We start from the raw sequence: 19063 nt of genomic DNA on the forward strand, positions 1-19063 counted from the left end.
TTCATATTAAGATAAAATAACAAATATTTTGTTTAACATAAATCGCATTATTCATATATATATATATATATATATATATATTAAATTTATGTTAAACAAAATATTTGTTATTTTATCTTAATATGAAATTTATATTCCTGCACCATAACTTAAATTATTATTTTTTTGTTTTATTTTATTTCTATAAGGTATATAATTATATACTATTTTTACGCCCGCACGCACACACACAAACACGCGCGCGTGCACGTATATTTGTATATCCACATATATAAAATAGGAGTTGATTTTTTTAAAATGCACAATTAAAGACCCCATAGGTAAATAAAAAAATCTAAGTCACTCTATTCTTACAGTTGTTCAGTAATTAGATTAGGCGTCTTGAACGTTGTTCGTCATGAACAAATGTTTTCCCTGTCGTAAATAAACGTTACCATTTCATTACATTTCCTTCATTCAGTACACTGTCCACCATTTAAGGCAGTAATTTGACGATAAAGTTCCATAGGACAATCATTCAAAGAATTTATGACCGATCATACATCATATTCGGCGGGATTTCTACATTTCTAATTCATTGTAAACACACGGAAAATCAAGAGTCACAGTACAGCTACGAAATTTCGTGCAGCCTTAGGAGAACAACAACTGAGGCCAGCTGTATTATGCAGTTATGGTTGTACTATTATAAAATATTGATAAAATTTATTAATAATTAAGACAGTTCTGTATTTTTACTAAAAACTTATAGAATATATGTTTATGAAGTTATACAGTAAGAGAGTATACAGTAAAATATACTTTTTTGAAGCTGCAACCTGTCTGTCCAGTGTAAAATATTGTACGAGAAGTACATTGTATAAAATTTTCAGTTAAATTGTTCTTAGTGTATTGCACTTTTCATGAATATATTCTTAAGTAAACTTTTTTAAAGTTGTTATCTTTGTTTTAATGGTTTTTTCCGAAGTCATTACATACATACATACATAAACTGATCTTTAGGCACTTAATTTATCATTTTTATTTGAAAATAATTGATATGTGTAAGAAAACTAACTATTTGTATGTTTTAAATTTGTTTTGATTAAATACAAAAGTCAACCATTTTTATAGACTTCCCCACAGTGCATGTTAAAATATTTATAAATGATTATTTTAATATATTTATAAATGATTATTTTAATATATTTATAAATGATTATTTTAATATATTTATAAATGATTATTTTAATTTTTTCAATTATAGAAAAGCGTTTAAAGTTTCATATTGTTTTAATTAGCAAATATTCTCTTCTAAAATAAATTAAATGTTATTAATTTTATTATAGATTTATGTTTAACTGAAAATATTTACCTTAGTATGTTGCTGTTAGCTTATAATTTATATTATGTAATATATCTTTTTACTTTTAAGTAAAGTCATCAACTTAAGAGAAGATGAATTGGGGAAAAAAATGAAAACGTTTTATCTTTCTTTTCTTTTGATAAAGTCTTTTTTTCTTAAATCTTCTATAAAATAAATATTATTTATTTTAATTTAATAATTGTTCTTTTTGTTCACACCTAAAAAATATAGTATGTTTATTTTCAAATACATTTTTTGATTACCTTCCTTTTAACATAAAATCTAAGTTTGATTTAATAAATTTTACTTGAAAAATAATGTTTCTGTTGCATAAATGTTTTTTCCCCTATTCTATTAAGAGATTGTTAATTCAATTTACGTAAGCAGGCAGGTAAAAAATAAGGTAATGATAAGTTACTCAAAGGTTCTCTGAAAGCGAGTTATATATATTTGGATCGTAATGTAATCAACTATGTGTTAACATCTAACGTACTGACCCGGTTTTAATTTTGAGCTACCTTCAAAACGTCAATATTTGAAGTAAAATGAAAATAAGTAAATTTTTAAATAGAAAATGTAGATAGGGCTACAAAAAAATATTTCTCATAAAAAACGTAAAGTAAATGCAGGATAACAATTCAAATTCATAATTACAGTTTGCGAAAAAATTCTTTGCAATTCGATAATATTAATTATTATACAATATGTTTTATATGAATACATTAATATAAAATATAAAGTCTGAAGAGTTTTAAAATCATTTTAATACGTTTTTTTATATTTTTTTCGCATGAAAATTGTTAGATAATCAAAATTAAACCAATTTATTCACCATTATAATACTAAGTTGTAATGACGGAAAATATCCTAAAATTGTCTACGTAAATAAAGAAAATTTTTTATTAATCTTCCAATAAGTTATCAAGAAAAAACTTATGAAGAATATATATTTAAAAAATATTTTGTACCTTCTTTTCATTAACGAAAACCCAACGTTTAAAAACGATTAGAAAAGAATACATATGAATTGAACGATAACTTTTTCCTATAAAGTTGATTAAAAATATAAATCTATAAATATACCAGCATTTTAATATTATCAACAAATGTAAAAAGATTGGGGAAAAAATTGTAAAATAGAATACTGAAATGTTTAGCAAGAATATCTATTTAAATTTTTCATTTATTTAGTTCATTTATTTATTTCGTACATCTAGTGATGATGACTGTTTAACAACCGAAATACGCATTTCATTATAGATTATTAACGGATTTCCAATATTTAATTTCTAATTCTGTCCTACTAAAGAGTATTTGTATTTGGGTCTGTGTGTCTTTCTGTCTGTCCGTCCTCTTTAGCTTCGCAGCGGAATGTACCGATCACTAGCGGATAAACATGACTCGTTAGTACATGTCTTAGGTGGTCAGCTGTATACTTGTGACTGCCAGGTGATTGTACGAATGATAGTGTTAAAAAAACTTGCTGAACACCGTAAAAGAATTTATGATGGAGAAGACAAAAAGCAATCTTTTGAGATCATGTTGAATGACTGGCAGACGAGGTGGGATGCCACTGATAAAGGTAGATAGACCCACAGACTAATCCCGCATATTGCGCCCTGTTTCAGGAGGGAGTTTGGGGAGCTGAGTTATTGGCTTTCCCAGATTCTGACCGGCCACGGGGCTTTCAGGACGTATTTATACTACAGGAGAAGAGCAGATACAGAGGAGTGTCCTTACTGTTCGGAAATTGACATGTAGTGTTCCTGAGCATGTAGTGTTCCTATGTGGAAGATGGCAAGACGAAAGACAGGAATGTGAAGCGTCTGTGGGCCCACTTCAAGTTAATAACATAATCTCCAAAATGTTAGACAGCGAAGAATGGTTCGCCACAATAGCAAATTTCGTGGCTAACATCCGCGACAGAAAGATAGATCGTAAGGAGATGAAGAGTCAGGAACTGACGTTAAAAAAGTCCTGAGATAGGGCGAAGAGCTGGACCGAATGGGTTATAGACAGCCCTCTGCGAAGCCATCGTTTGTCTGTGCCCGTGCGGGTAGGCGATGGTGATGAAGCATGGGGACTCTTGAACCCCCGAGCTCAACGGCACCCCCGGGGTTGTGTAGTGCTTAATTGCTGATCCAACCTCGGGTGGGGAGAAACGGTGAACTAGGAGTTTTAATCGGTAGGGTGCAGGCACACATAGACTCTTAATAACATCTAGCGGAACCAGTACGAGTCCGACACTCCCCCACTTATAGGAGGTACGTATTTCTCCACAATATCGAAGAAAAAAAAAGATGTATAATTGTGATATTGTTACATATCGATATATCGCATATACATAGTATATCGATATGTATGTGAAATATATATTAATAATATATTTTTTTATTTATATGATTGGTTTTCGTCATAAAATAGTGAACTATTACCGATCACTAGCGTAAAATCCCGATTCATCATTATAAATTTCTAGCGTTAAATTTCTTATTTAATCTTATACTGTTTACCATTAAATACTAAAAAACCAGTAATATATTATCTATTGTTTTCAATAGATCATTTGATACTTACACAATGAAAATTGGTTCAACCTTACACAAGTTAAATATACTTACAAACATTTCATACTTCATTACCTCCTGTGACATAGTTAGATAAAAAGTTCAAAATTATAAATGGGAATTTAAATAAAGATAAATATTACTTAACTTCATTTCTGAAAGTTGGTTTTCACGTAATACCAAAACTGAAAAGTGATTTCATTCTCTTTTTTAAGAAAAAAGTACGGTACAAGTTACAATTTGTTAAATAAGCTGTCAGTTGCAGTTTTGTAGTACATATATATTTTTCTCATACAAAATAATCGTAACAGTAAAAATATAAAAAAGAATGTATATATATCTAGTTTCCCTTTTATTATATTACAGTTAATTGAGAGAAGAAAATTATTACTGTCTATTAACAAATGAGGCTTCTTCTTAGAAAAATTTCAGACTGAGTGATCAAAGATAAAAAAAAGAAATACTCTTGTATTCTTAATATTATCATTCACTAGATTACGAAGTAAATAACAACCAGTTTTGATTCATAATCTTTCTTTAGATAATTAACCACCTAAGAATCAAAAGATAAATAAAAGTTAATTTCACTTGAAATAAAAACCAAAATATTTTAATTTCGTTATCAGTTTTGAAGATAATGGTCTCCTACAAAGTTATATGAATAGAGCCCACTGGACTGGTCAAGTGATAAACTCGACGAAATAACAACAGCTGATTTTGGAAGTCAAAAATTCTGAGGTTCAAAATTACTGGAGTAACCGTACAAGGTGAAAAGACAAAGATGCTATGATTTGCTGATAATATAGCAATTCTAGCTGAGAGTAAAAAAGATTTAGAAGAAAAATGGACGGCATGGATGAAGTCCTACGCAAGAACTACCGCATGAAAATAAACAAGAACAAAACGAAAATAATGAAATATAGAGAAATTAACGTAGATGAACCACTGAATACAGAAATAAGAAAAGAAATTCTTCTACCTCCGTAAGGAGGTAGAAGAATTTAGTTATTTGGGAAGTAGAATTACTAAAGATAGACGAAGCAGGAACGATATAAAATGCCGAATAGTTCAGGCGAAATGAGCCTTCATTCAGAAATATAGTTTGTTTACATCAAAAATTAATTTAAACGACAGGAAAACATTTTTGAAAGTATATGTTTATTATACTTTCAAAAAAAAGATTAAAAGCTAAAATAATAGAAGAATAAAAGCTAAAAGTAAAAGATTAGAAGCTTTTGAAATGTGGTGCTACAGGAGAATATTAAAAATGAAATCGGTGGATAAAGTGACAAATAAACAGGTGTTGCGTTAAAGTGACGAAGAAAGAAGCATTTGGAATAATATAGTTAAAAGAAGAGACAGAATTATGGGCCACATATTAAGGCATCCTGAAGCGGTCACTTTAATATTGCAGGTTTAATATATATATATACAATACATACAATACATACAATACATATACAATACATACAATACATATACAACACAATGCAATTGTATACAATCTATAAAATACATATACTCGTCTTAATATAATTATATTGGAGGCTTTAATTATCTTAGAGAGCTACATCAAACCAGTCAAATGGCTGAAGAGAAAAAAAATTCAGTTTAGTATAATTAATGATATGTGAAGTAAATAATTATAATTGTAACAGATCAATGTTCCTGAGGATGAATTACTAATCCAAAGCGCTTGAACATACTATTAAAATGTTGGTAAGTAGAAAATATTATATAAATAAATTATCTAATTGTATTCAAATCCAATTGTTTTCATAATTTTCTCGTGAAATTTTACATTGAAATCATGTTTCATATAGGTCTACCTTTATATTTGAAAAAAAAAAAATTAATCAATTTGGTGGATCGAAGATGGCAGATAAAAATTTCAAACACACCAGAAAGCAGTAATTATGTAACTACGTAGATTCTTAATAGTTTCTACCTCCCAGTATATATATATATATATATATATATATTAGTTTTATTAAATGTAAGCTTACATTTTTAACAGATCATGTTCTTCAAAAATATGCTTTATTATCTGGTAATATTCAAAACTCTTATTTCATAATCCGGTATTGTGTACGGAAAAAAAAATGATACGACTTTAAACTTTAGACAATAGTATTAAAACAATTCTTTCTTCATACTGAACAAAATGTAAAAAGATAACAGCATGTGATATAAAATAAGCATTGTATAAAATAAATACGCACGTACGTATGAATATTCCACTCTTATTCAACAGGTGTTGTTCAACATTGTAACTAGCTGATATGCTACGTTGGTATAGCAATTATCTTATAAAAACGTTACCTTTATTTTAAACCAACCTTACTTTAATTTGCGGAGTAATTTTGGCCGCATTAGTTTATGTTAGTGTATAAGAGAATTCTTTAAATATCAACTTTAAATTTTCGTAAGTATATCAAATTATTTTTATTTAAAAAAAACTAATTGTTGAAAATCAGTGATTCTCAACACATTTGTAATTATTGTTTACATTTTATAAAGATAATATCTAAAAATTTAGTTTGAAACAAAATTAAGTAATCAAATATCTCAATGTGTGGGCGTATCTGTGTGTGTATGAGTGTGTGTGTGGGTGTGTGTGTGGGTGGTGTGCGCACACGTGCGCACTTATCAGTTTTCTTAGACAGAAATTTTAACAGATTTATTTGAACACTTAATCGCAATTTATTGTAGTCCATAATTTATAACGTGTTAAATGATAAAATTTTGAATATTTAACTATCATTAGAGGAAGTTTAAATGTTTCAAATCTGTCTATATGTAAAATATTAATTTTTTCTTATATTACAAAAATATTAATTTATATTGCGTATTTCAATCAAACTTTTACTTACTGAACGTTTAAGTTAAAACATTATTTTATTTTTTTTGAGATATAGCTAAGACAAAGGTTTTAATGCCCGTACGTAAAAAATCTGATATATATATTAATTAATTATTTACAGTTTAAAAATCAGCCATTGATTCGGTGATGGACCATGATGGACCCAGTGGTTCCGAAAAGGCCTTCTTGAATAAGAAAAATTTTAACATTTAAACGTGATATCAATCTTATTTTATATATATATATATATATATATATATATATATATATATATATATATATATATGGTGATTTTTAAAGTGTAAATATTTCATTGTGATCTGATACACAGGACAAGATGAATTAAAATATATATATATAAATTTAATGTTATTATTCAATGCAAAAATACTTAACCAATTGAGTTGAAATTTTGCATGAACATAAATTTATACCTCGAAGGAACATAGTATTATTGCCGTTACGAAATATTATTTCATCGTTTCAAGTTTGTGATCATTTTAATGGCTTACGTAAACAAAAAACTGAATTAATTATGTTCATTGCCTATATTCAATTTTACTATGGTTAAACCGTTGATGAAATCGAATTTAGATTCCACTATTTGATTTTAAAGCTACTGCACTGTTGCTGTCTGTACGACTCTACTCTGGCTTCACTTTCCTCCGCTTACATAACTAAAAAAAAAAAATTTAATGAGAAACAAAATATAATCACCTCCTCGAAGTGTTTGTTGTATGCTCCTAAAAACCGTGCAAAATACTTTTTAGTCCGTACGAAGATGGGTAATTAATTACTACTTTTAAAGTGGGGGCCGACTATTCTTAAAAACGCATACTTTAGATGACTCAAAGTTTCTAGTCCTTTGCTGACCAAATTGTGGCTCTGAAGAACGTTCAATACACTGATGGTTTTTATAATTTGAACAGGCTTTAATAGTTACTTATCTGTATTATTCTCAAACTCATGAGGATAATGAACAAAGTGGAAATCCAGAGGTTGAGGCCTCCTGGCTCGACTGCTCGACTGGAAGGGCAAGAGAAGCGATCCCTGTTTGGTTAGTTTCTTTGCTACTGCTAGATTTGAGTATATATATGTATAGATTAAATGAACGCAATGAATAGTTTGATAAAACAAAAAAAATTCAAAAATTAACATTACGGAACATCACACAATTTAACCTTTCACTTTATCGCTTTTTCTCTATTTCCCTTTTTTCCTTCTTTGCTTTTCCCTTTTTATATTTTCCTATTTCCCCTTTTCCATTTTTCCTTTATTCCTTTTTTACTTTTCCCTTGCGTAAATGGTACAGTATTTTTTTTAGTTTATAGCGGACACATACGACCACTGCCTCTTATATATACATAGAAGAAGAAAGTTTGTATATTTATTTGTTTCGTAAATATTTCGACACCAACGCCACCTAGCGGGTATAGTTTTCGTAAAAATTTTCTTTTCACGTAACTAATGTATAATATTCTGAATATGAGCCAAATCGGTCCATAAATACAATTTTTCAAAATATCTCGACCCCAGCGCCACTTAGTAGGTCCAGACTAATTCATAGACCTTCGTGGGCGTGCGCCCAACAACTCACCAAAGTTTCATCGCAATCGGATGATTGATATAGGAACGCATACGGGATAAACAAACATACAAACATTCATTAAATAAAATAAACAGATATTTTTAAAAAAACTTGAATTTTTCAATATTTTAATATTTAAAAGTATTATGTTGAAATATTTTTTTTTAAGGTTACTAAATTTTTAATAATTTAACATCTTCATATATCTAATTTCTTACTATTTCACAATTACGTATTTTAAGATGCTATTTTATCAAGTATTTGTTTAGGAAAATACTGGGAGTGTTCTTTTTGTATAATATTTAGCATACTTAACCATTCCTGACGTAATATCTATAATATATTATTATGCAATTTTCAGAATAAAATATTTACTTATTTAAAGTTGAAAAACTTCTTTTTATAATTCCTGAGTTCATCAAATTCTTCTTAAATTTTATTTTAGGTGAAATTATTAGCTGACAAACTCCCATTACAAATTTTTATTCTTGGCGGAACTTTAAAAATCAATTTTCCACTTTCTTCAATCATTTATAATCAAAATAAAAATACTTAATTAATTAATCATATTTATTAATCTACTAGCTTTCGTATCTTTTTAATTTGTTGAATATGTACAATATTTAGGTTTAATTAACTAAATGTATTTAACTACATAAATATTTAGTTGGCTTGGAGAACTAAAACATTTTATTTCAATTTATGATGTAATATAATTGTTTAACTTGAAAAATCATTTAATAGAATTTCAAAGACATTTTCAAGTATATATATCCTCTAATTAAGGCAATATGTTATCTACTAGTGCTGTCACATTACTACTGTGACATCAAAGTAATAATAAATTATACATAATTTTCTGCAGCTTTGGTGTAGATATTGAAACAAGGACGATTTTCATTGTTTATCTGGTGGAAGGAACAATAATTTGTCTCTATTTATTCATTCTTCTAGATATTTTTTTACTTGCTATTTCAACAAAATCTTGAAGAATATGTGTTTTTTCAATAAAAAAATAACTGCATGATTTATGTAAATGATATTGAGATAAATAACCAACAGTTTTTGTCACTCAAAAAAAAATTATATTTTTCGTTCATAAGAAATAAAAAGTCCTTCTCATAAATTCTAGCGTATTTTATAAAACAACCTTTGATTTTTGTGAGTACCTATTTTTCTTTGCTTGACATAATTAAATTACTTGTTGACACGTTCCGAATATACTTAATTTCAAAACATACTGCTCATAATTCGCTCATAATTGTACTCAAAACATAAAGGTTATGACGATCTTAGCAGAATATATATATATATATATATATATATATATATTCTAAGCATATATATAAATGTAATAATAACAATCAATGATGTTTTAAACGGTTATAAATTGATTTTTATGTATATTGGTTAACATTTTCACGTTTCAATACATGATTATTCCTTATTTTATGAATATTAGCACTTTGTAAAATTCTATAAACAAAATGTTACATTAGATTACAAACTAAGAATTAAATCGCTTTGATATTAAACATATACTGGACTAAGAATTTTACTAAATTATTAGCAGAATAACAAAGTATTTTTATTTAATATTAAATTTAGCAATTATTTGATAAATTTTATTATTTTGTAAACTGGCAATTGTTATTTGAATAATTTTGTAAGCTCTTTTTTCTTTCCTCTGGTTAGTGGAGTAATTTACGGACAAAGTATCAGGCTCGCTAACAGGTTCCGCAGATGTTACGGCGTATGTAGCCTGCGCCCTACCGAATAAATCTTCCCTTCAACAGCCCCTCTCCCGAGGCCGGAAACTGAATTTAAGCATTAGTCAGCCCCAATTTTGTAAGCTTATAGAAATCAGAGGAAAGTACAAAAAATGTATGTAACAGCCTAAAAATGACTTCTCAGTTAACTAATGAAAATAAAGTGAACGTAAATTTTTTTTTATTACAAAATGGAGAGAGACATATTATGGAGGAAGACTTCCAAGTAAAAGACAAGAATTACTGATGAAAATTTTACAATGCCACTTATATTACATGAAATAACCGTTATACAATGCAATAAAGTCACCGAAAAAATGTCCGATCTGGCGGTGGTTAGTAATAATAAAAAATAACTATTTGAACAATTTACGAAATTATGAGTTACTGATATATTATTTTTATTTATATTTTAATTTATCGTAGGTTTTATTTCTATAATCTATCTACAATATTTGAAAGGTTTGGTTTAAAATTACAATAATTTTCCTCTACATTTGGTATTTTTAATAGAAATACAATAAAAAACTTTCTTATATTTTTGTTTGAAAATTTGACTTTTATATATAAGTTTTATTTACATTCTCAAGTAAAACAAAGTTTTATTTATTTATAAGCAATTTAGCAATATAAATTTACGCGAAATCTAAAAAAAAAATATGTTTTGCGACTACAGTTTTCTTACTTTGATCTTGAAAATATTTAAGATTAAATAATGAAGTCAAACAACGCGTCAAAACATCAATTATACAGAAAACATTTATCCTCCAAGAATTTCATTTTGGTATCATGGTAATACGATGAAATTTTCCGTAGGTTTAACAAGAAAACGAAACGTTCTGGGCCCATCTTTATTTGAATTATAAAACTATGCAATAAGTCTGTAACAAGAAGATTCTTTTGGAACGTAAATAAGTAAATACGTACATAACTAAATACCGTTCTTTAAACATTTTTAATTAATAAATTAACAGCACGCTTGTAAGCTTACAATCTCAAATATGATTTTTTGCGTATGGATGTGCGTGTGTACATGTTTACATGTATGAGTGTATGATTAAAATTCACAGACTAAAATACATAATTTACTTATCATAGTGTATCGATAACATATGAACTCTTCTCTTATGATAAAAAGTGAAATAAAATTAATGTCATTCAAAACAATAACAAGTTAGCAATTACTTTTACTTTGTCTTATCTATACAGAAGTACCTTATCGCATTAATTAAGTGTTTTACTGATTAATTTACTAAATAATTTTTCATTTAACTTGTTATAATTTTAGGTGTATTACGTATGGATTTTCTGTTGGATACACAATGGAATACATTAAAATAAATAATTTTTTTTTAACAATAGTACTACTACTTACAGTACTACATTATAACGTTAATAATGTGATGTGCGATATAAATCTATTAATTCTTCATAACAATGACATGCATGCTCATATAGAAGAGACAAGTTTAACATCCAGTGGTTGCCAAAATACAAAATCAGGTAAATGTTTTGGAGGATTTGCAAGAATAAAAAAAACTGTACAAGATATACGTGACGATCAAAAAGAAAAAACAAACGTTTTATTTTTAAATGCTGGTGATACGTTTCAAGGGACACCTTATTATTCAATTTTTAAGTGGGAAGTTATTGCAGATTTCATTGATCTTTTAGGAATTGATGTTATGGTAAGCATATTTTTATATTTCTTGGTTAAAAAGAATAACTAATAATAACTATAATAATTAAATAAATTATTAAATTCGCTGTAGCGTTTTCGGTTGTACAATATCCTCAGGAGCATCATTTGTTTTATATACTTTTTAAAAATAACTTTCTTTTAAGGTATACAAATCAAATGTTCAACAAGTCTATTTTGGAAAAAATGTGTAAAATATAAAATAAAAAAAAATATTTAAAAAGTTTAAAATGTATCACAAGAAGTAAGAATAAAATAGTTAAACCGATCTCAACAAATGAATAATTGTTTTCATAAATGTTTACCATATCTCAAATTATGTTCTGAGGAAGTTGTGGGGCCGAAAGTGCTAACCTATTTATTTTTTATTTGTTTTATTTTTACGAATTTATTATGGTTAATACAACTGAGTTCATTTAATAAAATCATACATCAAAACCCTGAATATGTATTATCACCTTGTTCTTGCCTTTATACTGTTCGATTTGTTATCTTTTTCCTGTATTTGCTTTAAATATTTTTTTCGCCTAATCAATCTTCTATTAAAATAGTTATTTTAATTTTGTAAATGAAATTTTTATTAATAAAATGAAGTATCCTTTAATTGGTTAACTTTTAATCTTTAACGTCTTTAAACCTGTTTTATCTTGGCTAAATATATATTCTATAACCGAGTAATAGCTAATATTTTCTCAAATTTAAGGGTTTTACAGTCAATTGTTTTTGGCCATATTCAAAATTATTAACTATTTCAGTTAAGAATCATATATTTTAAAGTAAAACACACTTTTTTTATTTTTAAATTTGAAAACATTTAAAAATAACAGCTAATAGTAAAAAAACAAATAATTATAAAAAACTATAATTTTTTTTTAATCTTGACTGAAAATTTCTCCAAAAAAGATATTTTGTAAAAATATCTAAATATATTTGTGTTAATACAAAACTGATTTGAGAATAAAAGGTCAACTTTGATTTTCTACCGTTGTCATGAAACTATAACTATAAACTTATTCTGACAGCGAAGTATTTTTTTTTCAAAAGCATTTGTTAGTACAGATCCCGCAGTACTGTAAGTGTTTACTGATTCAGATCCTAATAATATCAACATTTTCAACGGAAGAACGAATTTTTATTTTCTTGTTTTTACAGTGATTTAAAATTTTACGTATTTCTCTTGTCCATTCTTGTATGCAATTTATATTAACAATATGTTCAATTAGAATTAATTTGGTGTAAAAGACTAGATTAATTTAGTGTCGGTATAAATTAGTCTAAGTTTTATAAAAAAAAACAAAAAACAATCTTTTGTCTACCAACCCTTTCTTTGTAGGATGTGGGTGAAGCCCATTGTACCACTAGCTTGTATTTTTAGTTTACAACTATCATTTGTATTTTAGAACATATTTAACTGATACATTCGCCCAAAAGTAACACAGGACTAAAATTTACAAAATAAACCTTTATTTGTGCATGAATTGGAAAAGTTGCGACATACTCTGATAGAAAACACCCCGATTAAATATTGAAAATAATACCTGAAAAATATTTTCCACGTCTCATAACACAATCGCGCAATATTTTAACCGAATTTAAAATCAAATTTTCCTAGACGTGTGGCTGTATTGTTACGATAACACGTCGGATTTCTTCCTTATATTTAGGAATGGTTGGTATGCGTTTGCTGTAAACCTTAGACTTCACAAATCCTTAGAGTTAAAAGTCACACGATATAAGATAGGATGACCTTGATGGCCAATTTTGATTACGTTGCGAAATGTGATCACTGTTGTAATTATTGTTTTCATGAACGAAATCAGCTGTCCATGAAATTTCTGCTGTAACTGCTACATGGTTTTGCGGACCACAATTCACGTGGTGCTATTTTTCTGAAATAACATCAAAGCCAAATTCCATAGCTTCTAACCGAGGCTACGAAAATACTGTTATCTCGCGATAACGTACGTTAATAGTACTGGGGACCACGACATTTCATCACCAAACCTGCTTATTAAAACTTTTGAATCACTCTTTTTATTGTCGTTCTGTTTAGCGCATTTTTTTTGCCAAAACATACTATATAATTTGCCTACAGTTTCAACACAACATTCTCCGTATTTATATATTTTTACGATAGTTATGCGCTACACCATAGTGCATTTCTCAATCCCGACTTACTCCCAACTGACTAGGATATGGTTACTACAATATGTATTTCAAAGAGCGTTACCAACGTAACAGAAAAAAAGTCACGCAACTAAAATCCTGCATTAATTTTGAGACGCTTTTTATTTCATTAGTTTTTATACATTCCGCAGTTCATAAATGTATATCTAATTTATTATATACACGGTTAAAAGGTAAAAGATAAATGCACTTCCGATTCCGTTCATAGCAAGAAAATAAAAATTAATTATATCGACATTTAACAATAAAAAAAATTTTATCTTTCTAATATATTTTATTAGTTTAGCCTATAGAGAATACTTTTAAAAAAATTGTTTAATAATCTTACTAAAAGAAAAAAGGTAAAAAAAATTTAACCAGAATTCTGTGCGGAAGGAATGAGAAGAGAGCAGAAGAAGTGTTAGAAGAAGAGCATTTTGGTTTCAGGAAAAGTATAGGGACAAGGTAAATAATTTTAGCGCTCAAATTAATAGAAGGAAGATTAAAGAAAAAACAAACACACATGGCATTTATAGACTTAGAAAAGGCATTATCAAATGCCTTTTCTAAGTAGGCTGGAATAAAATCTTCAGCATTTAAAAAATGTAGGGTTCAAGTATAGGGATAGAAGAACAATTGCTAAGATTTACAGGAACCAAACTGCAACATTAATAATCGAAGAGCATAGGAAAGAAGCAGTAATAAAAAATGAGTCAGACAAGGACGTAGAATATCCCCGTTACTTTTTAATCTTGACATAGAACTAGCAGTTAATGAATGATGTTAAAGAACAGTTTAGATTCGGAGTAACAGTGCAAGGTGAAAAAATAAAGATGCTACGATCTGTTGATGATATAGTTACTAGGTGAAAGTAAAAAAGATTTAGAAGAAACAATGAATGGCACGGCTGAAGTCCTATGCAAGAACTATCAAATGAAAATAAACAAGAACAAAACGAAAGTAATGAAATGTAGTAGAAATGTAAATAAACCATTGAATAAAAAAATTAGGAAGAGAAAAGTATACGAAGGTAAAAGAATTTTGTTATTTGGGAAGTAGAATTACTAAAGATGGACAAAGCAAAAACGATACAAAATGCCGAAGAGCACAGCCGAAACGAGCTTTCAGTCAGAAATATAATTTCCTTAGATCAAAAATTAATTTAAACGTCAGGAAAACATTTTTGAAAGTATATGGTTTGGAGCCTAGCTTTGTATGGAAGGTGAAACTTGGACGATCGAATTACCTGAGAAAAAAAGATTAGAAGTTTTTGATATGGGGTAGTATAGGAGAATGTTAAATACCAGGTGGGTGGATAAAGTGATAAATGAAGAGTGTTGCGGAAAACTGATGAAGAAAGAAGCATTTGAAAAAATATAGCTAAAAGAAGAGACAGATTTATAGGCCACATATTAAGGCATCCTGGAATAGTCGCTTTGATATTGGAGGGACAGGTAGATGGGAAAAATTGTGCAGGCAAGCAAAGTTTGAAGTATGTAAAACAAACTGTTAGGGATGTAGGGGGTATACCGAAATGAAACAACTTGCACTAGATACGGAATCTTGCAGAGCTGCATCAAACCAGTCAAATAAGTGAAGATAAAAAAAAATGTTTAAAACTATATTATGGTGTCATACGAACTCATAACCTCTTATTAACTTGAAAAAAATTTGCATTATCACCATATCAGTAAAAACTTTATTAAATAAATTAACTGGTAACCTTTAGGTGAAATATTATAATCTTTTGTTTATTCGGAAGGATTTTGGTTCAAATTCCGGTAAGGCATGGTATTTTTTACATATTATAAATATAAATTATATAACTTTTAATTGACATAAATATATGAAATTTACACTGGTTTTCTTAATCAAAGAAAGAATGACTAAATAGTAGCCGCGATCACACGCTTGCGCGCGTGAACATACACACATACACACACACACACACACACACACACACACACACACACACACACACACACACACACACACACACACACACACACACACACACACACACACACACACACACACACACACACACAGAGAGAGAGAGAGAGAGAGAGAGAGAGAGAGAGAGAGAGAGAGAGAGAGAGAGAGAGAGAGAGAGAGAGAGAGAGAGAGACACACTCACACATAAATATATATGTAAAAATTCACTCGTAACGTCTGCAGTAGTACAAAAAAAGGCCATTAATGTAAACAATTACCTAATTCTTAATTAAGATAAAAATAAAATTTATGGTTTATAAAATAAAAGGAAAGGTATTAAGTAAACATTAATTTACATTATAATAAGGGTTAAAAGATACGAATTTTTTCCTTAATTAAAAGGTAATTTTATGACGATTCTATGCATGTATATATATATATACATATATACATATATTTAAAAAAAATATTTAAAAACAAGAAGGTTATGTATAGAAACGGATTTTTAATGAGAAATACATAAGGAAATACTAAATAATGACGTAACTGCAAAAGTTATATTACAAACTACATTTATTAATTTAAGATTTTTAAAATATAGATCTCTTATATATAAAATAAGTATTAGTTTTTTAAGTAAATCAACTGATTTCTAAAAATACAAATTTTTTTTTAGTCATTAGGAAATCATGAATTTGATGATTCTCCTAAAGGATTAGCACCGTATTTAAAATCAATTAAGACTGTAAGTGTCGCAGCTAACATTAATATTACAAATGAACCGTGTTTAGATGTACCCACTTTAAAACCTTACCAGATTTTGGATGTAAATGGTACTCAAATAGCAATCATCGGATATCTGACACCAGTAACACAGGTAAAATATTATTTAATATATCAATGCGTTTAGATATATATTAAAAATAGATTATTTACAATTAAATTATTATTTATTTCTCTATTTTTATTAGTAATATACATTCTTAGGTATAAAATATTTAATATCAAATAATTTAGCATTTTCCTGTACTTATTGAGGAGAGAAGGAAAATGTTGAATGTGCCTGAATTTAGGAAAAGGAGCTGCATAGAAAATTGTATGGGAAGAAGGTGTATGAAGGAAAAAATGAAAATTCCAACTTTTTGGTGTGTAATTCTTGTAAACATCTAAAAATAAATTTCTTCATTTTTTGAAATTCAACCTTGAAAGGATGAAAAAAGGTAAAATAATTTTAGACAGTGTTTGAAAATTCTCCCTGTTTTCAACTATACTAAACGAAATGTTTACTCGATTTTAGTTTGAAAATATTGAAAATGGGTGACAATATTTACCCATTTTCGAGTTTTTTGAATTTTAATATTTTGAGGGGTGAAAAAACAAAGTGTTTTTTACATTTTTGCCATTTTATGAAACTTGTATTAAATCAATCTTTATGAAATTAGGTAAAATTGTGATGTTAATTTATGTTTGTAATTCTGATTATATATTTCACAAGAAAAGCCGCGATGGGAAATTTCAAAACTAATTATTGAGTCCTGTACTCAACAAAGTGTTACTCTGAAGTAATTACAATACTCTGATAGTTTTAATAAATTGAAAAGGCTTACTTTTTATTTATGATTATTATTCTAACATGAAATAAATATACATATATATATATTTATTTTTATTTATATAAATAATAACATAATTTTGTCACGTCATTCTCAGCAATAAATTGAATAACTTTTGGAAAGCAATTTTAAGATAAGAGTATGCCTATCAAAAAGTTTTAATATTTTTTTTTAAATTTCATACATAATAAAATAAGTAGTAATTTTTTAAGGTAAATGAGTTACAAATAATAATTATAAAAAAAATGTTGTGATATATATTTTAATAAAGTAATAATTTAAAAATAAATTTGGTATTTTTGTCTAGTGTTATTGAAAATAACAATGATTTTTTTTAAGTAATTGAAAAAATATCTGGAAGTGAAAGGGTTAAAACATGATATAATAATTAATATAATTGTAGAAGGATTTAATGGGGATAATAATTGTAAAAAACACATAAGAAAGGTGTAGTAGAAAGAATAAATTGTGAGTTTAAGACAAAAACTCAGAGATTATAAAGAAATTGAAAACTGCGCGAATGGAAAGGTAAAACAAATATTGAAAACATTAATTTCTTCATTAAGTTTACAAGAAATGTAATTTAGTTTGTAATATTAGCTAACATAAGTATTGATTAAACATTTTTATATAAATGTGTGTGCGTGTGCGTATCTGTGTTCTGTGGTACTCAATATATTGTGTCTATAGAATTATCAATTGAAATAATATTATCATAACGAGTGACACTTGTTTATTAGACGCCATTTTGAATTTATTTATACTTGAAATTCGAGATTGCTATTTTTCTATTTTCCATTTCTGTAATGATTAATCATTTTTACAAATAATTTTAAAATATTTTTTAATTAAAACCTTTTGTAATAAAATTACTCAGTACCTATATGAATCCAAAATTATATTCTTGTACTGGAATGACTTAGAATGAATTTACACTGATAATTTCAACCAAGACACAGTATTTAAGACAACCAAAAGTTTTTTTTGTATAGCTCTATAGCTATGCAGCAAGAAGGAAACTATAATAATCATCAAAAAATGGAGTATGGATATTTTTGTTACATTTCTTGATGTTTCATGACCTAGGGACCTCAAAAAACGAAAAAAAGTGGAGGTAATGTTCGTAAGTAGATAGTACATTTTTGTACGTATGCACGTATTGATGTGTTTAATGCTTGGCGTTTTTGACTGGATAAACCGATTTTGATGAAACTTTTTACAGATGCTCGTGTACAAGGTGCCATATTTTTGGAGTCAATATCTACAATGAATGGAGTAGACGGATTCTTGGGGTCAATTTTCTCAAAATTAGGCAAACATAGATTTATATTAAGCTCAGTACATTCGGGCCTGCTTACATTACCCAAAATTCTCCCTTCTCCAGTAATCGGAAAAGCTCTCTTTTTTAGTTATTGCAAATTTTTTAACCTAATCTTTTTGTCCTCGTATTCCTAGTTGTAATGGTGCAAGTGACCCCCAAAAAAGAAGAGTTTGAGGGTAATATAGTGGGGTGAGGAC

The 19063-nt window shown here is 27.8% G+C and overlaps 1 protein-coding gene across 1 annotated transcript in view; it reads left to right on the top strand.

Moving 5' to 3' along the window:
• Nucleotides 1-6155: 6155 nt before the first annotated feature.
• LOC142331160 (protein 5NUC-like) overlaps nucleotides 6156-19063 on the top strand; it is a 60150-nt gene continuing 47242 nt past the window's right edge. Inside the window, exons 1-3 of the mRNA XM_075376869.1 lie at nucleotides 6156-6337; nucleotides 11421-11820; nucleotides 16609-16809. Of these exons, the coding sequence (XP_075232984.1) occupies nucleotides 11455-11820; nucleotides 16609-16809 (567 nt within the window). The 5' untranslated portion in view covers nucleotides 6156-6337; nucleotides 11421-11454. The remainder of the gene's footprint in view (nucleotides 6338-11420; nucleotides 11821-16608; nucleotides 16810-19063) is intronic.

This window comes from Lycorma delicatula, chromosome 10 (assembly GCF_047948215.1).
Source record: "Lycorma delicatula isolate Av1 chromosome 10, ASM4794821v1, whole genome shotgun sequence".
NCBI lineage: Eukaryota > Metazoa > Arthropoda > Insecta > Hemiptera > Fulgoridae > Lycorma > Lycorma delicatula.